The following is a 24,700-nucleotide window of genomic DNA, read 5'->3' on the forward strand; positions in this document are numbered from 1 at the left end:
GTGCCCGGTGGCCCTCGGTCCCCACGTTTTGAAAAGCCAACTTGCCTCTCAGCGCTGCTCACCGCCCTGCCGGGTCTTGGGGCGAGTTTTCAAGTTTCTCTGCAGTCTGTCTTCAGATCCCTACACACCAGGCTCCGGGGCGGCCTTTACTGTTGCTCAAGTTCATTACGCTCCACCCCGTAGCTCATGGAAACACCAGTTAACCACATTTGTCTTACACGGCGCTCATGACGTCTGCGGGACGCTCTTGTCCTTTTGTTATCATATTAAAAATATCTGCCCCCAGAGGGCAGCTGGGGGTAAAGGCACATACTTTCTTCTGCTACATGTAGAATTAATTGTCCAGCTTTATTTATTTGGAACTCTAAACCACCAATAACTCAGATAACGCGTTGACGTGTGCAACTAAGAGTTCGAGAGTCTAGAAAACATTGCTGTTGAAATTGCAAGTTTTGTGTTACAGTAAACAGATACATTTTTCTTCCTTTGGTTCAAAAAAAAAGAAAAAAAGAAGTCACAGGGCAATTTATGTACCAAGTTCTCCAGAACTATTTTAATCATACGCTGGGCGTGTAGACTTTACATTCTTAGAGCCGTTTTAATGCATTACACTCTTATTGCAGAAGTAAGGAAAAAGACGGTTTGGCCTCTCTCCAGGTAGCGTTGCACTGCGGTGGGTTCGGGGGGATGGTGGGGGCTGGTGACGGGCCGGTGAGTCACACACACCTTTGTGGGCCGTCGCTGGGGGACATCTGCGTGTTTGCTCCCTAAAAGGAGAAGAAGCAAACGGAAAGAAGACCTGGCTTCCCTGTCTTCGTGTACACAGCACCATCTGAGCTCCAGGATGACGTCTCCAGATTCCAGATCCGTGTTGTCCGGCACTTTGTTGCTTCTAAATATTTTTTAACATTTTATTTATTCGAGAGAGAGCGAGTGAGCATGTGCATGCACAAGCAAGAGGAGGGGAGGGGCAGAGCAAGAAGCAGGGTCCTGGCTGAGCAGGAGCCCGACGTGGGGCTCGATCCCGGGACCCGAGATCATGACCTGAGCCCAAGGTGGACACTTAGCCATCTCCACCCCCACCCCCACCCCCGGGCGCCCCTGTGCTGTCCGGCGCTTGAGCCACTTGCTATAGTCGCCTCGTGAATCGAGATGTGCAGGGAGTGTCAGATACCCACGAGGGTTTGAGAATCAGTATGGAGAAAAGAATGTAAAATACCTTAATACTTTTTTTTATACATATATACTGATTACATGCCAAGGTGATACACTGTTTGCATCTATGGGGTCAAACAACATTATTAAAATTAGTCTTACCTGTCCCTTTTTCACTTAAAAAAAAAAAAAAAAGAACTGTGGTTGTTAGAAAGCGTAAGATTCCACACGTGGCTTGTTGCTGGTTCGGTCGGGGAGCAGCGGTCCGACGTTGCTGTCGCCCAGGAGGCAGGACAGGCTCTTGGAGAGCTGCTAACGTCCCCTCAGAGCCCTTCCCGCCGCCGGTGCCAGTTCCTGCGGCCCTGAGCCCGGGGAGCGCTGCAGGGGACCCCAGGCCGCCTGCTTCTCTCCCGGCCTGGGACGGATGACAGCAAGAGGCATGCATGCTTGTGGGTCAGCTCGCTCTAGCACAAAGGAGCTCCGGGGCCCTTGAGGTGAGGGGCGCCCGCAGGGTGTCAGCGGCAGCCCTCAAGTGCCCGATAGCATTTGGTGGGCTGCCCGTGACTGTTCGGGTTCCTGTGTCAGCCGCCTTGGCACTTTGGTCCCTGCTAGTTTTCTGTGATCCACTGGGATCGTTACTTTATTTTTCTTTATTTAATTTTTTAAAATATTTTATTTATTCATGAGAGAGAGAGAGAGGCAGAGACACAGGCTCCATGCAGGGAGCCCGATGTGGGACTCGAGCCCAGTTCTCCAGGATCACACCCTGGGCTGAAGGCGGCGCTAAACCACTGAGCCCCCCGGGCTGCCCCTTATTTTATTTTTAAAGATTTTATTTACTTTTTGAGAGAGTTCATGGGCAGGGGGAGGGGCTGAAGGAGAGCACAGGCGACAAGCGGCCTCCCTGCTCACTGGGGAGCCCGACCAGGGGCTCAGTCCCGGGATCATGGGACCCAGGTCCCAGGACCCTGAGCCCAAGGCAGACACTTCACCGACGGAGCCACCTGACGCCCTCCACCAGGATTTTAAAACTAAACGTCCTTTGGGAGCTTTTTTTCTGTCGAGGAGGGGGCTTTGGGCCCGTTTGTGTCTCCCTTCTGATGTTGCTGGGTCTTGCAGCTAATGGCAGGATGGCCCCAGGACTCCAGAGGCGCTAAGTTGGGGCATCGGAGCCGAGAGGTGGTTTCTCTAGACTTCCAGGGTCTGCTGACCGACCAGCGCGGCGTCTGTAAGGACAGCAGAGGAGTCTATGCCCCCTGAGCCGCCTTCCAGTTTGCCGGCGTCGGCAGCAGTGACCGTGCCTGGGCACCTGCACGAGTCTCTCAGCGACATCTCCTGCCGTTTGCAAAGCCGAGTTGTGGGCTTAGACACAGATTCACAGGCCTTATCTGGGGAGGCTGGCTTGGTGCACCAGCGGGGCACTTGGCACGCGTTAGGTGTCGGGGCGTCCGTGGGCCGCGGGCTCCCTCCCTCCGTGATGCTCCGAAGGGCGTCTCTCCAGGTGGTGCTCAGCAAGCCAGCCCTGTGGGAGGTAGTTTTGTGGGGGCTTCTAAAATAGCTTGTAAATGATGTGTTTTAAAAAAATAACTGTCCACTCATTTGAAAACAAACCACTTGGGTTGCAGTGAGCATTAATGGTTGAATAAGCGGCTACTGCCGGGGTGTGCGTGGCACCGTGTAGGGAATTATTCAGGAGCGTTGCACTCGATTTGGGGACAGGTTATTCATGTCAACGAACTTCCTCCTTCCCTCCGCCTTTCCTTCCGTCTCTTCTCCTGGTGTGGCTCGGCCCGCATGCTTCCCCTCCAGGGGCAGCTCTTTGGATCCGTGGTTCGAAACCCGGCGCTCTTCTCAGCTGCTTTACTTCGCGCGGGGTGCCGCAGAGCACCAAGCCGTTGGGGCCAGCTTCGAGAATCGCTGAATTGGTGGCCCTGGGAGAGGGGAGGTGAGGGAAGGAGCCCCGTTCGTGTGGACAGGCAGCTGGAAGGCCCCATCCTGCGGAGGACGGGGACGGGGTCGGGCACGGCGCGGGAGCACTTCCCCTCCCCGACGACCCAGAATCCCGGTGGGGCCGCGGAGTGTGCAGGTTGCACGTCTGGAGCTGGTCCCCGGGAGGCGTCCAGGTTTACAAGCTCCCCTGGTGTTTGATCCAGCTGTAGAGTCAGAGAGGAGAACTTCCCGTCTGCACCGTCCCCTGTCTCGTGGGGGTTGGGTGGAGGTTGGCTTGGCCCCCGGGGTCGGCGGCCTCCGACCCGCAAGCTGCCTGTGGCGTGAGCCGGGGCCCGGACACTGGGCTCCGTTCTGCAGGCCCGGAGCACTGCGGGAGGGAGGGGAGGAGAGGGGAGGGCCGGGGGGTCTTGCCCACCTTCCTTTCCCTCTGTTCCACCCGCCCTGTGTGCCCGGAGGAGCCCGTGGCTGAGAGCTCGCGTGGACGGCTCTTGCGGGCGTGCCTTTGCTTGCAGCCAGAGTCCGGCTTTCTGCTGAGCGCGCTCACTGGCCGTGGGGGCTTCCCTCGTGGCCGCAGAGGTTCGGGAAGGACGGAGCGGGATGGGTTTGCCCGACTCCACTCCCAGGAGATGTCCTCTGGCCTCGGGCCGGGAAGCAGCTCCTTTGCTGGGCTGGGCCTGTGCTCACGACGGGTCCCAGGTGGCTGTGGCCGCCGGGGAGTGGGAAGGGCCGCTTAGGGCCTTCGTTCTGGACCAGGGCCGCTTGGGTCTAGACGGGGCCTGGCATCCAGGAGCGGCGGAGAAGCCGGCTGTGGGGAGCTCTCCTTCAGCTTCGGGACTGAGGGCTTTGTGACTCCTGCCCCGACGGCCCCCGGCCAGGTTTGCAGGGCAGGCCCCAGACTTTAGCCCGCCCGGGCCCGGCTCCTTCTCCGCATCCCCCCAGTGGGGTCTTCACGGCAGCCCCTGCTTCTGCCTGCCCGTTGATCCCTCTCAGGGAGGCCCCGAGTGTTTCCAAGGTCCGAGTGGCCACGTCTTTTGAACTGAGAGGGGATTCAGAGTTGATACTTCGAAACGACTTGGCTGCAGGATTGTTTTGTTCCTTGTTTTTATAAGAATGCAGTCGGAAAAAAGTCCGTTGCATTGTAAAACAATGTCATGTGGCCTCCGTTTTATGGGTAAGCGGGGAGGCGGCTTTAGCCCTCGGTGGTTTCTAGAAGCTCGGTGGGGAGAGTCTGAGACTTGTTTCTTCTCGGACTGGACAAAGGTGAATGCCTTCTTTGTTCAGCTGTGTGGGGCTGTTAATAGTTTATGGACGGCGATTACGTAGAGCGGCTGAGCCACTTTCCATTGTGTCCTGGCCTACGCTGGCGCTTGGCTAATTTGCAGAGGACTGACCTTTCGACCCGGTTTCCACCTGCCCTCGGGGAGTCCGTCCACTTCATCCCTCAGGACTGCGCTGGTGGGAGCCCTGCTTCCTCTGTGCACGCCCGCCCGGGTGCAGGCTCTGTGCGGATGCCCCCGAGGGGCCCTTGCGGCTTGGGGCTGACGTTACCTATTTCAACTTTGCACCCCCCGCCCCGGGGGCCGCAGACTTCTTGGAAGTAAGGTCTGCGGTGAATCTTCAGGCTGCGTGTCGGGCACAGCGTCCGTGTGGCCACGTGCGCTCTTCGGGGGTATTCCTGACGCTGCACTCGCCTGTGCTGTCGGCCCGTCTGATCCTCACAGAAACCTGGGGGCGTAGGTGGTATCTGTGTCTCCTCTCTGGATGGTGAAACGGGGACCCGCGGATTCTGGGACAGCAAAAAGGACATAAAGGAAAAACTGGTGGACTCCAAAGGAGGTGTGGAGCCTGATGTAAAGTACCTTTGTCAGTTCCTTAGTTGTGACAGGTGCGTCCCGGCCATGCAAGATGAGGGCAACTGGGGGAACCTGTATGACGGACGTACGGGGACTCTATTTTTAAAACATTTTGATTTAAGTTCAATTAAGTAACATAGAATGTATTATTGGTTTCAGAGGTCGAGGTCAGCGATCATCAGTCTTACGTAGCTCCCAGTGCTCGGCACCTCCCGCGCCCTCCTTGGTGCCCGTCACCCAGTGCCCCTGTCCCTCCTCCCCTCCCCTCTGGAGACCCTCAGTCTATTTCCCGTGATGAAGAGTCTCTCACGGTTTGTCTCCCTCTATGATTTCATCTTGTTTTATTTTTTCCTCTCCTCCCCTATGAGCCTGTTTTGTTTTCTTAAATTCCACGTTTGGGTGAGATCGTATAATAATTACATTTCTCCGATTGACTTATTTCACTCAGCATCATTCCCTCTAGTTCCATCCACATCATTGCAAATGGCAAGATTTCATATTTTTGATGGCTCTGTAATATCCCACTGTATACATAGACCACATCTTCTTTGTCCATCCATCCGTCGGAGGACAGATGCTCCTCCCACAGTGTGGCTGCTGTGGGCACTGCTGCTGTGAACATTGGGGTGCAGGTGTCCCTTCAGGTGGCCACATCGGTATCTTGGGGGTGAATTCCCAGCAGTGCAATTGCTGGGTTGTAGGGTGACCCTGTTTTTAACTTCTTAGGGACCCTCCACACAGTTGTCCAGAGCGGCTGCCCCAGCTTGCGTTCCCACCCACAGTGCAGGACGGTTCATACGGGGATGCTATTATCTTTGCAACTTCTCTGTAAAATCTAAAACGCTCCTGAAATTAAAAGTCTATTTAAAACAACAATAAAAAACCGCCGGCCTCACTCACAGCCCTCCAGAGCCTGTCTGGTAGTCACACTGCCGGTGCTCCTGTGTCCTCGAGTCTGACCGTCTTGTACTCACTGCCGCTGCACGGCCTCACATCCTTGGAAAAGCATCTCCTCCGACTCCCCCTGCGTTTGCAGTAGCATTGCCGTTGGGCTTTTGGACATGCTGCCTTTCTATGGAAAAAAAAAAAAACAAAAACCAAGAGTGTCCTGTTCCTACTCTGTGGCCACCCAAGAGGAGATGGAATATGGAAAGAACTGGAAATGGATTTTGGCGTAGGAGAGAAATAATTCTATTTAGATGAAATCTCAGTAGATAGAACAAACCCAGGGCCTTGGGTGATTTAGAAATGTTTCCATCCTCCTCACCCCTCCACCCCCGCCCCACATCACTTCCCTGGTGGGTGTAGCCTGTAGTTATAAGTCATTCTTAAATCCCTCCCAACTGAAAAGCATCCAGCGCTGTAGTTTCAGAGAAGAGCTTGTTCCCGTGCTGCACTGGGGTTGGCCTGTGCGTTCTCCGATTCCCCGGCGAGGCGTTCAGAGGAGAGTGGTTGAAGCGGCGGGTGCCCGAGGGCCCCCGGGTGCGCCCCGAGGTGCGTGCGGCGGGTGTGCCGAGAGCCCCGGCCCTGGAGCCCTTGGCTGGGCCAGCTCCCATCATCTCTTCGTGCTTGCACGACACACAGGCCACGCGACCCCTCATTTTGTGCAGAGATCTCAGCTCATCCAGTGTGAGCGCGTCCCTTCCAGGGGAGTGGCCCGGGCGGTTCCTAGGACACCTGCCGACACCCGCAGTGGCACTGGTCCCTGCGAGCAGCTCGGTTCTCATCTCTTGCCCGTTGAGCAGGGGTTTGGGATGGAGGTGGGGCTTGAGATTGAGAGAGATTAATTAATTTTTGGCCTTCATCTAGGCCGTCTGGCCTTGTTCCGGGTGCTGGAGGTTCAACGGCATGAAACCAAGCCGTCCCGGCCTCCTGTCATACAGAGGGTGCAGATCCAAGCCTGCGTCAAACAGTCAGAGCACGGAGGGGACTGTGGTTTCGGGGCCCTACGGGAAGCACCTGCAACAGTTTCTGGAGGAGTGAATTGCCTCCTGGTGTCTCCCGAATGTTATGACCTTTGGGTGTTACAAACTACTAACGGACACATCTTTGCTCGTGAATCCTGGAGAGCCCATCAGAAGCAGCGTGACCTGAGAAGGGGACTTTCTGGGTGTATGGAGGAAGGGGGGTCAGGGCGACGGTGGCCCCTGGGATGGCGGGATCCAGCAGGCAACGGGGTCGGGGGTGAGTTTGTCTGTGTGAATGTTGGTCTCTCTTCCTCTCCTCTTTGTTATTTGCAGAGTAATTCGCACAACTGAAAATCCACCCCTTTGACACACACAGTTGGGTGGGTTTCGGAATATTCACTAATTACTAGGACTAGTGTATTAGTACCTGTGAATACTGCTGGAGAGAGACAGTCGTGCAACCATCACCATCTGATTCCAGCAGGTTTTCATCACTCAAAAAAAAAAAAAAAAAAACCCAAAAAAAGCAATGGCAAGAAAGCCCTCCACCGATTAGCAGTCAGTGCCTCCACCCAGCCCCGGGTGCATTTACCTTCTCGACGCGTCGTAGAAACGGAATCAGACCACACGTGGTCCTGTGTGGCGTCTTCCGCTGAGCATAATGTTTTCAGGTCTTACCCACGGTGTCACGTGCGCCGGTTCTTCATCCTTCTTATCACTGAGCGATATGCCGTCGTGTGAACGTGTCACATTCTAGAAGAACCTGTTCATCAGTGGATGGACTGTTGGGGTGATTTCCACTTTTGGGCTTTTGCGAATAACGCTGCTGTGAAGGTTCGTATCCAGGTTTCGATGTGTGGACATGGACTTCCATTTCTCTGGGGTATATCTACCTAAGAAGGGAATTTCTGGGTCGTAGGTGACGCTATGCTTACCCTGTAGAGGAACTGCTGGGCAGCTCCCAGAGCAGCGGTGCCGTGGTACCTCCTGGCAGCGGGGCATACGGGTCCTAGTTTCTCCACATTCTCGCCAACCTGCGGTCTGTCTCTTTGATTGGACTAGATTACTTTTTAAGCTCTTTTTAGTTCAAAAAAGTATAATTTTACGGAACACAACAACTGTTCTTGAAATTTAATAAATAACAATTTTTTAAAAAGATTTTATTTATTTATTCATGAGAGACAGAGAAAGAGGCAGAGACACAGGCAGAGGGAGAAGCAGGCTCCATGCAGGGAGCCCGATGTGGGACTCGATCCCGGGTCTCCAGGATCAGGCCCTGGGCCGAAGGCAGGCGCTAAACCGCTGAGCCACCCGGGGTGCCCAATAATAACAATTTTAATAAAATTCTGCAAAGGAATTCGTAGAGATGCCACAGAAGTGAGAAGTAGCTGAGTTAAGTTTATTTACTGTGTTCTTGGTTCATTTTTAGGGAGTAATGGATGACAAACTCCTGTTCCAAGTAAGTTTATGGGTTTTTTTTTCCCCCTAAAAACATACAGTAGCCGGAACAGGATTTCATTGAGATCATCCTATCAGTTTTTATTTGTAGGGTTGTTTTTTTTATATATATATACAAATTATTCAGATCAAGAATAGGAAAGAACAATAAACTCTAGGAAGTAAGAGGTAAAGAATATCTGGTATTCTCTTCATGAAGAGGGCAAACATCTCATGCTGGTCTTTTACTGCCCCTTCTGTTCCATACCCACTGTTTCCTCTCAAAGGAAGAAAGGGGTACAGTTTTAAGTCGCTTAGGGAGGATTTCTCACTGGTTTTCGAGAGTTGTTAGCATCACAAGAGTTTCATTCATTTTATAAAATCTGCGTGTCCTTTCTTCCATTTACCTACTTGTCTGTCTTGACTTGGTCTCCTCATGGTGCATAATTATTTCCTTGGGAAGAGAGTGGATGGGGAAGGTATCAGGAAAGGCAAACTTTATCTTGGGTATAATGTAAGCTCTTTAAAGCAGCAGCAGTTTTGTGTCCTGCTGAATCTTTCACAGCGTCTGGTACGAAATAGGGAGCTCGAAAGATATTTGTAGGAGGAGTGGGCCGGGGGTGGGTGGATGCCCGGCCTCACCGGGAGTGACTTACAGACGGTGGATGAATTTCAGGTGTGTTGACGGATTCTTTAGCCTCATTTGTTTTCTTTTCAACACATATGTGTTGGCTTGCATGACGATTGGTTGACTAATGGACTCGTCTGATTTTGGTTCCTTGGATTCTCCCTGCTTGAGATTATCTCAGCAGCTTGGGGATGTCTCCTTTCTTTCAGTATTCTTTCTGGGATTATTTCTAGTCAGTAGTTTACAAGAGTAACTAAAAAGCTGTTTTAAGGAATTGTGAGGATGGTAGAAAAAAATTAGAATATGAAATCAGGACTGAATCAGTTGGCAAGTTGGAAGCCCGTAGCAGCCGCGGAGTAAACTCTTTACAGCATCACGGGGTCATAACTGAGGCATCTCGCCATCTAATATAGTTTGTTTGGTTTTGATTTTTGGATCCGGGATCGGGGATGCCGGTGAGTCTTTGTATCTTTATCTGGGGAACAGTGAGCCAAAGGTTAGTTTCTGGTTGGTGATGCTTTTTCTCCTTTTCTTCTTCTTCTTCCCCCTTTATCTCCTACCATTCCTATACTTTTCACGTCCTCTGCATGGAAGCTGCCCTTCCAGGTAGCTTCTAGCGGTACAGAGTTTGACCCTCTGTACAAGAGGACGAGAGGCAAAGATGTGAGTGCTCATGATCCTTCCTGGTGGGGTGGGGGCTGCGGGATCTTTTTTTTTTTTTTAATTTTATTTATTTATGATAGTCACAGAGAGAGAGAGAGAGAGAGAGAGAGAGAGGCAGAGACACAGGCAGAGGGAGAAGCAGGCTCCATGCACCAGGAGCCTGACGTGGGATTCGATCCCGGGTCTCCAGGCTCGCGCCCTGGGCCAAAGGCAGGCGCTAAAGCGCTGCGCCACCCAGGGATCCCGGGGCTGCGGGATCTTAAGGAGCTATGCAAAGACATGGGCAGATTGTCCTGACTATATGATGAGTGCAGCCAGGCCTCCCTTTGCAGCCGTACTGTGTTTTCGGTGTGTTTGAGCTAGTTGTGGGGGACACTACACGTCTACCTGTGGAGATAGTACAACAGATGGTCTGTAGGCCCATAGGCCAGACCAGGAAATGACGTTAATGAAGCTGAGGGTGACCTAGCTGCAAATAGCTGGAATGCATTTCTTCTAAAAATATGCAGCATTTCAACAATACCATCAAGGACTTCTCTAGAGGCCTATCTGGGGAGTTACCTAATGCTGCTGGCATCGTCTTAGGGTGGGGGCAGTTACTCCTGAGAGTCTGCAGCAGAATGTCAGCAACACGTTTTCCTCTGGAATCTAGTGGTGGCGTCCGCTCCGATGGGCATAGGACGGTTGTTGGGGTTGCCTATACAGAAGACCAGGGCTACCCTGTTCCACAGCCAGCAGTAAAATGGGACCAACGGGGGATCCTCAAGCCACACGGTTCTGTCCTCACGGGCTGTCTGTTCATGGCTTTCTCTTGAACCTTCCCTTTCTTAGCTTTCCCTCCTCGGCAGCTGAGGGTGAAGCTCTGGCCTCAGCACCCGGTTGAACTCTGCATCCTCTGAGGCTGGAGCCGCAAGCCACCCAGGGTCCCCTGGGAGTCTAAGGAGCCGTGGGGCTGGGTGAAGCGTTCCACTTTGGCATCTGATACAGTCGTTGAGAAACGATGGGCAGCCTGAGGCCTAGCTCCCTGCAGTCACGAGGTGAGGACATGAGTCTGGGCTCACTCAGCCTTGTGGGCCCCACACCCGGTGCGCTGTGTGGTTGGGGGATGGAAAGACCACCCACGGGTGTGGGGATGCAGGGAGACGGTGGTCCCCGCCCCTTCGCCGCGTTTCCAGGGCCCCTCGAGAGGGGGGTCCGTCTCTCTAGGGGAGAAGTCACGTTTCACCTTCCCTGTTCATTTCTGGGGGAAAAAAATCTGCTGGGTCTGCCCCCAGCCAGCGTCTCTCCTTTGTCCCCCCTGCTCCTGAGCCTGCTGTATTTTTCACACTCATTTTGTGCATGTGCTTCCGCCCCCTCTTCGTTCTCGTGGGCACCATTTCCAGGCTCTCTGATGAGTTTTGTGTTGGGGTTTGTGAGCAGTGGGAGGTTGAAATAGCTCCTGGGGGTGAAGAGCGTAAAGGATAGTTTTTGTCCTTACAGTTCAGTCATCTGTGTAAAAACATTAAAAGTCTGTTCTAATTAACATGAAAAAGAAAACAGACTGGACACAGGAGAAGAGCATCCCTCCCGCACCCTCAAACCATCTGCCTCCTTGACCTTTTTCCCTGTTCGTCAAGCACTTTGAATCCTGTCGCCACCCCCTCCCTTCTGTTTGCACCTGGTTTAATGCCCCCAGAAATTAGATCTGCCCCAGGTAGGCTGCATGTGACTGATCCTACTCTGGGAGGTTGTGGAAATGGAGTCTGCTTTCAGTTAATGAGGTCACTGGCCGTGAGGGGTTTTGAACACCCTGATCTGGCTGTGGCTCTAGAACGTCAAGCTCCGTGGTTCTCAACTAGGACCGTCCCCGCACCCCCAATCAGTAATTACCTCGACCCAAATGTCACTGATACCAGGTTGAGAAACCAGCACGAGAAGTCTGTGTGTTGTAAAAGCCATGTGCCTTTTAAAATGGATTTGAATAAAGATCAGGAAAAAAAAATCAGTTCAGTTGAAAAGATGTTCCTACTCCCAACAGGAAAAAAAAAATGACTATGAAACAGGGGAGATTTCACTTATATGTGGAAGCTAACCCCCACCCTTGGGGAAAAAAAACAAAAACAGCCTTAGATCAGTGTTTGGGGCAGGGGAACGGGCGAAGTAGGTAAAGGGTGTCAACAGGTACAAACGTCCAGTTATAAAGGAGTCCTGGGATGTGATGTACAGCGCGGTGAGCGTAGGTAATAATGCTGTATTGTATCTTTGAAGGTTGCTAAGAAGGTAGATCTTAAAAGTTCCCATCACAAGAAAACCCATTGTTAGTGTGAGTGCTGACGGGTGTTCATTAGACTTACTGTGGTGATCGTCTCAATATATGCAAATGTTAAATCACGTGCACCTGACACTAATATAACGTCATCTATCAGTTGTATCTCAACTTTTAAAAGTGGAGGAAAAAGTGCTATTTAAATCCTTGGTGGTATAATATCCACGTCTCGTTTCTGGATTTCAGTGTGGTCGGAGGCAGGGGCCCGGCCTTCTCCAGTAGAGGTCTCAGAAGATGCCAGGTTAGAAGCCCTTGCAGGCAAGAGAGGAGAACTTTCCTTTGGTGGCTGAATTTACTACAAATTTAATGCATTGTAACTTTTTTTTTTTCATTTTTTTTAACGGATTTTTATACCCCACATGGGGCTTGAACTCACAAACCTGAGATTCAAGAGTCGTGTGCTTTTCCAGCTGCCCCTGCAGATCTGAAGAGTCCTATTAATTTAGCCATTACAAAATTATCTGACCCCTCTGTCTTAAAAAAAAAAGAAAAAAAATTACATTTCCTAACGCGCTGTGACTTTACCGTGTAGGCCGTTAGAGACTCGGGAACGGTGGGACCTAACCCAGGCCGCAGAAGCACTTCAGGGAGGAAAGCAGGTGCGGCGCCAGTTCGGGGTCGAGGCGGAGTTTGTGTCTGGGTGGGAGGAGTGCTCTCTTTTCTGTGAATCCCTAACGACAACATGCTGTCCTCGTTATCTCTCTTTAGGTTCGTTTCCCTGCCGCCTTTTTCAACTTTTTTTGTTTTTTTCCTCCAAAGTTTGGGAGAGACCATCCTTTTTAGAACCAAAGAGAACTACAGTAGTCCTTAGAAGTAGGCTGCCGTCTATGCTGGTGGTTTTATCCTCTTCACCTCCAGTAGGATCAGCGAACCCTGTGTCGAGGGCTGGGGGTGAGCCTTGCAGGCCACTTCACAGTGCGGGGTGCAGGGGGCTGGGGAAGCGCCAGATGCGGTTCTCTACCCCGGAGGAGCCACCGCAAGTCCGCCTTGGCCGGGGTTGTGCTCCTTCTCCAGGGGGAGACCAGGAGACACTGAGTCAGGGGCCACGGCCTCCTCTTTGGATCCTTTGGGCAAGGGTCCCTCGTTGGCACGAGCGGAGAGCAGCGACTTGAATTCAGCCCGGGTCCTCAGAGCTCCCGCTCCGCCCTCACCTGCCCTTTGGGGGTGCAGGCATGTGCGTGCGTGCGGGTGTCTGGGTACGTTTCTTGACCTCTCACCACCCGGTGATAGAGACACATTTGGATGTTTCACATTACGGAATGGGTAAGGGTGTGCAGGTGCAGTTGGGAAGTATGTAGGTTTGGACATCAATTTTTTTTCCCATGATTTGGAAGAGTTCCATTGTGTGGACTTACTACATTTTATTTGTCTCTATGGCAGTGAGCGGTCATTCAAATGATTTTTGGTATTTTGCTATTAATACTCCAAATATTCACATGCAATATATATTTTTAAAGCTTTTACTTATTAGAGAGAGACACACACAGCATGAGCTGGGGTGGGGGGTGTGAAGGGGCAAAGGGAGAAGCAGACGCCCTGCTGATCTGGGACCCCAGGGGGCGATCCCAGGACCCCAGGATTTTGGCCTGAGAGGAAGGCAACGGAGCCTCCCCGGCGCCCCTGCATGCAAGACTTTTTGAGACATTTGAGGACATAGAGCCAATAGTAAGATTGTGTTTAGCTTTTTAAGAAACTGCCAAACTGTTTTCTAACGTGGGTATACCACTTTACATCCTCACCCACAGTTGGTACAGGCTTTTTTTTTTTTTTTTTTCTAATGATATCCAGGAAATCATTTGCTGGTGACGGAAAGTCGAACCCCTGTGAACCTCGCTTCCGGAGAAGGGATGGTATCACTTGCCTCCCTGTCTTACGGGCTTGTTCCTGATCAAAGGAGATGGGAACTTTTGTGCAAGTGCTTTGTGTCGTAAAAATGTTGCTGGCGATTATGCGCAGGAAAGTTTTTGGCTGTTAAATTTAACATCTGTCCGTTTCATAGATTACGATGAAAACTTGCCCAACTTTTTAATACAACGTGTAGGTTCTGAGCAATCTTGTAAGGACGTTTTTAAACTCAAATTGTGCGCGCTCTCCGTAGGCTAGGCTCCCTGAAGTGTGCATTAAATTATCGGCCTTAGTTGACAAGCACAGAACCTAACGGCTTGCGTACGGCGGGCCGCTCTTCCTGCCCACGCAAACTCGGATGGTCTGCTCAGTGTCCGCGTGTGACCTCATGCCCAAATGCCTGCGGGTGGCCTCTCTTCCCGACCTGGGCATGTGCCTTCTATTCGCATAGAATGGACGCAGAACATCTGCGGGGCTCAGAGAAACCACCGGGAAAAACCCATGTACAAATACCCACTTTGGTTTGTGCAGTTCCGATTTCATGGCAATCGCCAGTTTCAACTTTTTCAAGGAACAGAGGAGGGTTTCGAATGCGTCTCCCTGCCTGCCTTGGAGGCCAGCGGCTGTCGGTCTAGTGGGAACCGGCCAATGGGCTTTAGAGCTGCGGCTGGGGCATTTCCTAGGACTCGCTTGTCCGCAGCTCTTCACACCTGATAAAAGACCTTTGGACTGAGGAGGTTGAGCCCTGTGTGCCTTTGATCCTGTAGGACTGTGTCAGCAAAGGGCTTTATGGAACCTTCACAGGAGAAGGTAAAAAGTCACACAACAAAACTCCAGTGAAAGAAACCACATCCCGAGTGGCTTCTGGAAGTCAGGTTGGTGTTAATCCTCGTGACAATTTATACCAATTCAGCAATGTTTCACAATAAAAATATTTGATTCTTACTAAGTAGACGATTTAAAAACATTTTTTAAAGATTTTATTTATTTATGCATGAGGGAAACAGAGGCAGGGACACAGGCAGAGGGAGAAGCCGCCTCCATGCAGGGAGCCTGATGCTGGACTTGATCCCAGAACCCTGGGGTCACGACCTGAGCCAAAGGCAGACACTCAATCCCTGAGTCACCCGGGTGTCCCAGTAGATGATTTTAATAATTGGGAAATACATGAAATCCATTTTGATAATAAAAACTTTTTTTACAAAGAATAGTACAGGTCCAAGTGAACAGTGCTTCAGATTTAGGATTTGGAGGATGGAGGAGCACTGTGGATTATGGTTTCATGATTTTACCTGATGAGTAAAAGTTCTCACCGTGTAGAACTTTGAAAGTTTCCATTTGAGAGAGAAAGAGAGAGAGTGAGCGTGTGCAAGTATCTCAGAGCTTTAAAATGCGCAGTCTCTAATGTGTAAACTAAAAAGAGGATAGAAACGGGGCGCCTGGCGGGCTCAGTCAGTCGATCATGTCACTCTCGATCCCAGAGAGTGGGATCCAGCCCCACGTTGGGTGTAGAGATTACTTAAGTAGATAAAAGTAGTTCAGGCGCTTGGAAGTCGTCTTCTAGGTGATCCGACGATGTGGTCGTGGTGTGGAGTGACGCGTGCGAGAAGAGCCTTAGAGGGTGACGGAAGCCCGTCGTCTTCTTGGAAGCAGCTGTCCGCCGCTCGGTCAGGACGGACAGGCGGTCGCAGGGGGGATTCTGGGGGGTCCCCGAGTCTCAGTCCGAGCTGCCGCCCGGAGGTCCAGGACTCACCTCTGCGGAGACGGGAACTCACCGTCTTGATGTTCTGCGTTCTGTACGTAAGGCGGGCTCCTGGGCTCCTGGACTCCTGGACTCCTGGACTCCTGGGCTCCTGGGCTCCTGGACTCCTGGACTCCTGGGCTCCTGGGCTCCTGGGCTCCTGGGCTCCTGGGCTCCTGGACGAAGGCTTCACACTCCGTCTCTGCCTGTGCCTGTGGAGGATTTCCACCCCTCTTTGGAGGGAAGGTTGAAGAAGTGCGGACCCCCCCCCCCCCCCCGCGTGCGGAGAGAGGGAATGCTGTGGGAGGGCGTCGAGCTCCCCAAGGGAAGTTGGGAGGGATGCTAGGAGAGCCTTGGCACCCCAAGGGAACTCCGGGAGCCGGTCACGTGGACCGGGAGGCTCGCCCCGAGCACGTCAACCAGACTCGGGGTGGACTTGGGATCCCGCGTCCCTGGCTAGTTCTGGTTCTGCTCCAAACAAGGTGGTTAATGGCAACAAGGGAGTCATTTTAAGTCAGTTATTTTTTTTAGGATTTTTTTTTCAGATTTTATTTATTTATTCATGAGAGAGGCAGAGACACAGGCAGAGGGAGAAGCAGGCTCCATGCAGAGAGCCCGATGCGGGACTCGATCCCAGGACCCCAGGATCACGCCCTGGGCCAAAGGCAGGCGCTAAACCCCTGAGCCACCCAGGGATCCCCTTTTTTAAAGATTTTTAAAGAAATTTGTGAATAATCTCTACACCCAGTGTGGGGCAGGAACTCACAGCCCCAACATCAAGTGTCGCCTGCTGCACTGACTGAGCCCTCCGGGGGCCCCAAGTCAGATTTCTGTATCTTCTTTAATTTTCCCTCCGGACAGGTAGGAGGTAACACATGGCTGGGAGTGTGATAGCTGGCCATTACAGTGACCTCTGTGTTGTTATATTTTAGTTGTGCATTGATTTTATTTTTTAAAAAAAGATTTTATATATTTATGTGACAACACAAACAGGGGGAATGGCAGGCAGAGGGAGAAGCAGGCTCCCTGCGGGGAGCCCGGTGCGAGACTCGATCTCAGGACCCTGGGGTCACGCCCTGAAGGCAGATGCTCAGCCACTGAGCCCCCCGGGCGCCCCTAATTCATTTATTTAATTAATGAATTACTCTAAGGGGACAAATAGTACGATGCGTGGGGAGAGCATGGAGGGAATGGAGGGGGTTTGAGACGTGGTCCGTCATGGGCTGTGTGGCGGTGCAGGCAGGGCTGGCTGTTTGCGTCGCCCTGGAGGGGGACAGTGGCCCACTGGGTGAGTGGGGGTAGACCAGGCGTCCTGACGCCCAGCCCCGGCCGTGCCCATCACGGCCCCCGTACTGGAAGTCAGCTACTGGTTTTGCTCTCCATAAACACAGTTCGTCGTAGCGGAAGGTGGGGGCGCCCGAGCGGCTCAGGGCGAAAGCGTCGACTCTTATCAGGGCCCAGGTCACGGTCTCGGGGTTGGGAGCCCCTGTGTTGGGCTCCGCACCGGGCGCGGAACGTCTTACCATTCTCATAAACGACTCCTTCAGAAAATCAGCATAAAGTGATGAATTCCTTCTATATTATTTATCTCCCGCCAACTCTGTGTCAAGAGACTAGTAGCAGCCCCTTCCGTGAGAAGTTGAAGACCCTCTGATCAATAGATTTTAAATATTTCGCATAATATCTGAAATCCAAACACATGAAGTACACCGATAAAATGAGGTTGAAATTCCTGGAGAAAGTTGTCCCGTGTGTCGTTTGAAGTGCTCACTCAGGGGTAGTATTTCCACGTTAATGCACTTGCGACGTGAGGATGCGCTTGTTGGGGGTGATTTTTGTTGGGATTGGTGACACTGAGCAAAGTAGAAATGACTTCATGAGAACTTAAAGCTCAGTGTCCCGCGTATGTCACACGGAGGGATTCTCTGTCATTAGACCCGCGAACACCCGGTCGTCGCTTCAAACCTTTATCACTTGTTCTTGGAAGCAAGTGGTTTTCATTGTTGTGAAATCAAGTAGGAGGCAGCTGATCGCCGAAAAGGCGGATACTGTGCGAGTTTCATTCGCCCGGGGCGGGGGGAGGGGACGCGGATAAAACAGGGAAATAAACCCGACGCCAAAGGTCAGGCGGCAGGTGAAACCCGAGGGGTCTGGAGAGTGCGGCCTCCGGCCACCGTCCTGAGAGCCGGGCGCGGGATGGCGGGACAGGAGGCTGGCGCGCCTCCCAGCTGGGTGCTGGCTGCGACCTGTGCTGAAACTTGTGCCCGCCCGGAGCGCGACCTTGCCGCCCGGGCTCGGGGCCAGCAGGCAGGCGGCACGGGGCGTGCACGGGGCGGGCGGTGGGGCCCGCAGCCGCAGAGCCAGAGGCTCTCCGAGGCCTGCTGCGCCCCAGGGACCTGGTTCATCTGGTTTCGGGAACCCCACTGCCGGGGGGCGTGTTCCTTCCATCTTGTGATGCTCGGCCGGTTGCGGTGCCCCCACGTCCGCCCGGAAGGCCGGGGCAGCGCCGGGCACTGGTGAGCCACCGGAGGTCGTCCGCGACCCCGCTCTGGGGGGGGGTGTCACAGGTTCGCCTCCCCCAGGGCCCTCGGTCGGCCTTCCCCGAGTGGCTCCTGTCGGAGCAAATTACTGGCTTTTTAAAAAGTGTGGTGTTTGGGGGGTTTTTCCCCTTAAAGGAATGGAGCGGCCCGTAATTTGGAGGCGGTGATTGGCCACGGAACGCAATGCAAACTCCCCGTTAAAACGTCTTCTTTCTGTTCGCAGGGGGCGCGGGTCTGGCTGAGAGAAAACGGGCAGCATTTCCCGAGTACCGTGAGCTCCTGCGCCGAGGGCGTCGTGGTCTTCCGGACGGACTACGGCCAGGTGAGCCTGCAGCCCCGCGCACCTGCGCCCGGGCATCTGCTCCGGGGCATCTACGTCCCCCCGCCTCCCCCAGCGCCTTAGCATTTTTTCCTGGGCGGGGAACCAGATCCGGAGAAGACTGTGTCACGTACACCTCCGGGGGTGGAGACGCCATGAGATTCTCCAAATGGATCAGACCAAGTGTTCTGAGCAGCGCGGGGCAGAGGGGCCACGAGGGGCCGCTTCCCTCCTGGGGATCTCGGCAAACACACCCCAATGTGTGGGGCGCGCGCGTGTCCAGGAGGACCTCACAATCGCTGCTCTTTGTGAATTGGGCTCCGTACCGCTTAACATCTGCAGTCTCCCGGTGCGGGGACAGTGTGGGTGGGGGTCCCTGTGAGAGCCAGGTCCGCGGGCCCCCTAGCCGGGCTGTGTGTCCGCCCAGTTGGTCAACTGAGGAGGCTCCTTTGGTAGGGGGATAATCCCCTGGTTCTGGATCCCAGTTCTTTTTTTTTTTTTTTAAGACCTTATTCATGAGGCAGAGATGCAGGCAGAGGGAGAAGCAGTTCCCTGTGGGGACCCGATGCGGGACTCGATCCCAGGACCCCGGGGTCACGCCCTGGGCCGAAGGCGGACGCTCCACCGCGGAGCCACCCAGGTGCCCCCTGGCTCCCGGTTCCTTAATGTACCATAAAAGCTGTGTCACTGAAAATCAAAAAGGTGGATCCAGAAACTAGCTCACTGGTTACATCTGGGCGCTTGTCAAAGGAGGCGGCGTCTCCCTTTGATTAAGGCACCTGATTTTAATGTCACAAACGGGTCCGTTTTTCAGAGGCACGTAGCAACACTTAAGACCCAAAGAGAGGCGATGTCACATGCCCGGATTCAAAGCTCAGGGTCTCCGAACCTGCAGGTTTTGCTGAGAACAGAACCTCCTGGGCGGGTGTCGCGCAGCGTAAGGCACAGGTGCTCCCTGGCTATCAGGCCTCAGCACAGCTCGCCCACTGGGCACCTTTCTCGTTTCTGGGCTCAGGAAACAGCGACGCTCCTGGGCTGTCTGGCCCATGCGGTAATCGTCTTTCTCGGGCCTCGCGCAGCATCACAACCTCTGGTTCCGTCCACGTTGCAAATGGCAAGATCGCTCCTCTCTGGCGGCCGGGCCGAGCTCATGGTGCGCACAGCGCGGCATCTTTCTCCGTCTGCCTGCAGAGAGCGCGGCTCCTGCCCCCGTCTGGCTCTCGTGGGCACTGCCGCTGCGAACACTGGGGTGCAGGTGCCCCTTCGGGTCACTGCTTCTGTATCTTTGGGGTAAATCCCTAGTAGTGCAGTTGCTGGGTCCTGTAGTTGCAGGAAAATAGTATTTAAACAATGGACCCGACTTGTTATGACTTCTGTTCCTGAAAATGTTGTGCCATAGATTTTCAGTGGACTTTTCTTTTTTTTTATTGACTTGTTTTTTAATCCCAAAGATAATTCTTTTTAACTTTCCCTCCACCTCTTTTTAAAAACTACGGTAAAAACGCATGACTTCAAACTTAACCCTTTGTAAGTGTCTATGTAAGTAGCCTTAAGTATCTTCGTACTGCTGTCCCAGGGACCCCTAGACATTTTTCTTTTTCTTTTTTTTTTTTTCTTTTTTTTAGTTTTTTATCTTGTGATCCTGAGACTCTCAACCTACCAAACAGTTCCCCATATCTCCTCCCACCAGTTCTTGGTAACCATTTTTCTACGCTCTGATTTTGATTACTTTAGATACTTTGTGTGCAAGGGAGGGATCACTCACACAGTAGCTGTCCTTTTTTAGTGGTTGGCTTATTTCACTTGACGTATTGTCCTTAAGGGGTTTTTTTTTTTTTCATTTTTATCTTCTTTAAGAATTTATTTATCCATGAGAGACACACAGAGAGAGGCAGAGACCCAGGCAGAGGGAGAAGCAGGCTCCACGCAGGGAGCCCAATGCAGGACTCGATCCCAGGACCCTGGGGTCACGCCCTGGGCCCAAGGCAGATGCTCAACCGCTGAGCCACCCCGGGGCCCCTGTCCTTGAGGTTCTAAGATGCTTTCCATTCTGATCTCACGACGCTTTGCCCGGCAGAGGCTAACGTGGCAGCGCCAGCCCTTGGGTGCTACCGTGTAGGACACGGGGTCTGGACCCTATGCCACGTGAAGCCATTTCCGGCCCCAGCTAACCAACAGCTCCGTGCGCAGAGGTGGAGCGGGGTGGCCAGGGCGGCAGTTGTGCTCGCTGTTGACAGCACGTAGGGATTGCGGGCTGACAGTCAACCGACCCAGAATGACCTGCACTTGAACGTGAAGGCAGGCCCCACTGTGACATCTCCCCTTCCAGCGGTCACCGAATACTTGGTCTTGGGTTGTCCACGCTGTCATCCGGCGTATGATGAGCTTGGAGATTTGTATGGGAATTATAGGGCTGACGGTACAGGAGGAGTGAGACAAGACGGAAAGACTTGGAGTCAGATTTGGCTCAAGAACTGATGGTGGCCGGGGGACTCGAGTGTCCTTCCTCCTTGACCTTCCTCATCTTCTCACATCACAAGCTCACTGCGGAGCCGTGGGGGGCGTTCACAGAGGAGTAGGGGAAGCTCTGGTGCTGGTCCGCAGGACAGGAGCAGCCACTCTGTAATAGGGCAGCAGCAGATTGTAGAAGGAATCGGGGTCAAAGATACCGGAGCATGGCCTTGTCCTCATTAAGCCTCTCTATGGCGACTCTTCAAGGTCTCCTTTGAACTCAGTTTATTAAAGAGCATAAAGAAATCCGTGTGGGAAAGGAGGGGGGAGTGAAGAGGTATTGTTTAATGGGTACAGCTTGGGGACATTTCTGGAGGTGGACGGTGGTAATGGTTGCAGGACAGTGTCCATGTGCTTTAATGCCACTGAACTATATGCTTAAAGTGGCACATTTTTTTTTACCTTTTGTACATTTTACTATGATTAAAAAAAATCAGTGTTTGAGGTCACATGATAACTGGTAAAAGCTGTCAAACGGGTATTTTTTTTGCATTTAAAAAAATAATTCAAGGGACACCCTGGGGGGTTCAGTCATGATCTATGGGGTCCTGGGTTCGAGCCCACGTCGGGCTCTATGCTCAGTGCGGGGCCTGCATCTCCCTCTCCCTCTGCCTGCCGCTCCCCCTGCTTGTGCGCACAGGCTCGCTCTCTGTGTCACATAAAATCTAAAAATAAAAAAAAATTCTGGTGACATTTTTGTTAGGAAAAAGTGACCTCTCAAAGAAACAGAAAAGCTCATGAAACTGTTAGTTTGCCCCCATTTGAGAGCTGCGTGCCCCTAACGTCACATGAGGCCCTGGGGGTCTCGTTCAGGTGCGGATTCGGATTGGCGGGTCTGGGGTGGGGCCTGCGAGTCTGCATTTCCCACGCGCTCCCCGAGAGGTCACAGCCACATCTGGGGCGCGAGGGTGGAGAGGATGCCTGGGAAGCGCCTCGGGTGGTGGTGCCCACAGTAAGAGCCGAGGCCCCCCCGGGACCCCCAGGACCCCCGGTCGCAGGGCTGTGGAGGACGCAGAAGTGGGAGGAGGGCCGGCGGTGACGCTACAGCCTTCCCCGGCCCTCCGAAGCCCTCCGGCCTCCTGCCCTGTGCCCCCCCTTCCTGCACCCACCTCGCGAGTGCGCCTGGGGGCCGCCGCCTGCAGCCGAAGGACGCCCCGTGAGCAGAAAGCAGCATCGATGTCCCGTTTCGGGCTGGAAGCCAAGCAGGGCCGTGTGTAACTCAAATCCTAACGCGGGACCTCAGGGACGCCGGGTGGGCAGGACACAAGTGTGTGTTTTTTGTGAGAGCACCGAAGGGCGCGTTCTCTGATTTCACTCCGGCTCTGAGAATTTTGCGTGTGCACTCAGCTGGGTTGGGGCCTTTTTTTTTTTCTTTCTTTTTTTTTTCTTTGCCAGGGAGATAGTTTTACTGTGAACTTAAAATTCTATTCCGCACTAAAATTCAAACTACCGTAGTTTGGTCCGGGGAATAGAGGACCGAAACGTTCCCATTTGATTTACAACTTGTGCTCTGCTCGCCGTGGAGTATTTGCAGATGGAAAAAGAAGTGTGCAAGAGACACACTAACACAGTTCGTTGAAGACTTGGCGGCCTGCGGAGGACACAGCTCCTGGGCGGGTCCGCGCTTGCCCTGAAAGTTAGTAGGAGACACGTGTTGTTTTATTGCGCTTCATTTTACGGAGCTTTGCAGACACTGCCTTTTGTTTGGTTGGTTTTTGCTTTTTTTTTTTTTTTTTTTTTTTTTTTTAAACAAGAGTTGAAGGTTTGTGACGGGCCTGCTGGAACAAGATGCCGGTGACGTTGTTCCAACAGCATTTGCTCACTTTGTGTCTCTGTGTCACGTGTTGGTAATTCTTGCAGTATTTTCAACTTTTTCATTTTATTTGTTAGGGTGATCGGTGATTATGATTCCTTTGAAAGCTCAGATGGCTGTTAGCCTTTTTTAGCAGTATTTGTTAATCAAGGTACTTGCATTGATTTTTTTTTTTTTAAGTATTATTGTTGCACATTTAATAGATGACAGTGTAAATGTGACTTTTAGATGCACTGGGAAACCCGAAAAAATTGATCTGAGTTGCTTGATTGCGAGGGTGTGCAACAGAAGCTGCAGCTTTTCCGAGGTGCGCCGCCTGTGCATGGGCGTCTCTTGGACACTAAGCTGCAGACCCACGTTGGAGGAGCACCACCGCTCTGCAGGGCACGGTGTGGCTAGGAGAGCGAGCCCTGGGAGTGGAAGACGGGTCCCACGCGAGAACAGAAGTGCAAGATTGGTCTTTTCCAGAACATTCCTGAGGTGCTCGGGCAGTCACGATGGCCCCCGTTGGGAGCCTTGTAAATTGAGTCGTAAGTTCTAAATCAGATTTTTCACGTTGAGAGTGAGCTCTTCTCTTTTCTGAGAGGAGCTTCATTGGATTGCTTGGAGACAGCTTACAGTGGTATCGACTCACCTGTGTTTTAGGGGGTAGTTGGTCAACTTGGCCCAGTAAACTTTTTTTTTAATGTTTTATTTATTTATTCATGAGAGACACACAGAGAGAGGCAGAGATACAGGCGGAGGGAGAAGCAGGCTCCATGCAGGGAGCCTGACATGGGACTTGATCCGGGGACCCCGGGACCAAGTCCTGGGCCAAAGGCAGGCACCAAACCACTGAGCCACCCAGGGATCCCCGGCCCAGTAAACTTAAGTCAGTTACCCTCTGCAGGGATTCTGTAGGGTTTTGCTTGTTTGTTTGCGTGATCTCTCTACGGGGTCTTGAGAAATATTCTCGTGGCTGGGGATTTAATCACCCCAGTTACAAGTACATGCCCTCCTCCTCGCCCTTCTCTGTTTATTTGCTTGCAAAACAAGTGTGATTAGATTTGGGTTTAAAAGTTACTGTTAAAAAAAAGTTAAAAAAAAAAAAGTTACTGTTCTCATTTGGTCGATTCACGAGGAGGCCACTGATTGCTGCTACGGTCAGGCGTCCCCACGCGGCGGGCGAGGCAGGCGCCCTCCAGCCCGGCAGGGGACACGCGGCTTCCTGACAGCCACCCCTCCCGGCTCCAACCTTTATGGTTTGACCTTCCGGTGCTGACTTGTTGGGATTAATAACGTGGGTCCAATTTTGTAAAACTTGAGAATGGATTAGTAGTGATTTGTTGTTGTTGTTGTTGCATTTTGGGGTCATTTTCTCACACTTTCTATGCTGCCCGGCTGTATTTCTTCGTGGCTTTGCCTTCCCTTTGTGCCCGCCCCCCGCCCCCCGCCCCCATGCCGTTCTGTGTCCCTGGCATGTCGTGGGCCGGTCACCGCCACGTGTGTGTCCCCGGGGCTGCCGTGGGCGGCGGGCGCTCTGTGGGCTCGCTCCGGGGCATCGGCTTGGCCCCGCCGTTAGCGGGAAGTGGTGGCTCCGAGCTACTTGATCAGACTTAAAGTTTTTGTCTGAAAGGAAGCTGGGGCGCAGCGGGGTGCAGCGGGCCCCGTGGGCTCGGGAGTGGGCCGTGTCGGGGTTCCATGCCTGCACGCCGGGTCCTGGCGAGACGGGTGTCCCCGCCAGTGCTCCAGGTACGCGGGTCCCCGGGCCGTCGCGGCGTGGGAGGGCGGGGGGAGACCAGCAGGGAGAGATCTTCAGTTTAGGAAGGTGGGGACAGCATTCCCGGTGCCCAGCAGCGTCCCCAAGGCGCCGAGTCTCGGGGCCAGGCTCCAGGACGACAGGACACCTGCTCTCACACAGCTGGCCTGGACGTAATTCCCTGGCCTTTGGGGTTGTTTTTTTTTTCTTTTTTTTCTTTATTTATTCATGAGAAACAGAGAGAGAGAGAGAGAGAGAGAGAGAGAGGGGCAGAGGCATAGGCAGAGGGAGAAGC

At 52.9% G+C, this 24,700-nt stretch overlaps 1 protein-coding gene across 5 annotated transcripts in view; it reads left to right on the top strand.

Moving 5' to 3' along the window:
* Window positions 1–24,700, top strand: part of MYO10 (myosin X) — a 195,609-nt gene that overhangs the window by 19,859 nt on the left and 151,050 nt on the right. For 4 of the 5 annotated variants that reach the window (XM_025436397.3, XM_049109422.1, XM_049109424.1 and 1 more), the window contains exon 2: window positions 18,248–18,346. In XM_025436397.3, coding sequence (XP_025292182.1) covers window positions 18,248–18,346 — 99 coding nt within the window. Of the gene's footprint in view, window positions 1–18,247; window positions 18,347–22,914; window positions 23,198–24,700 lie in introns of those variants that run through there. The other variant, XM_049109425.1, reaches the window with a different exon arrangement.

Source organism: Canis lupus, chromosome 4, assembly GCF_003254725.2.
Source record: "Canis lupus dingo isolate Sandy chromosome 4, ASM325472v2, whole genome shotgun sequence".
NCBI classification, from domain to species: Eukaryota; Metazoa; Chordata; class Mammalia; order Carnivora; family Canidae; genus Canis; species Canis lupus.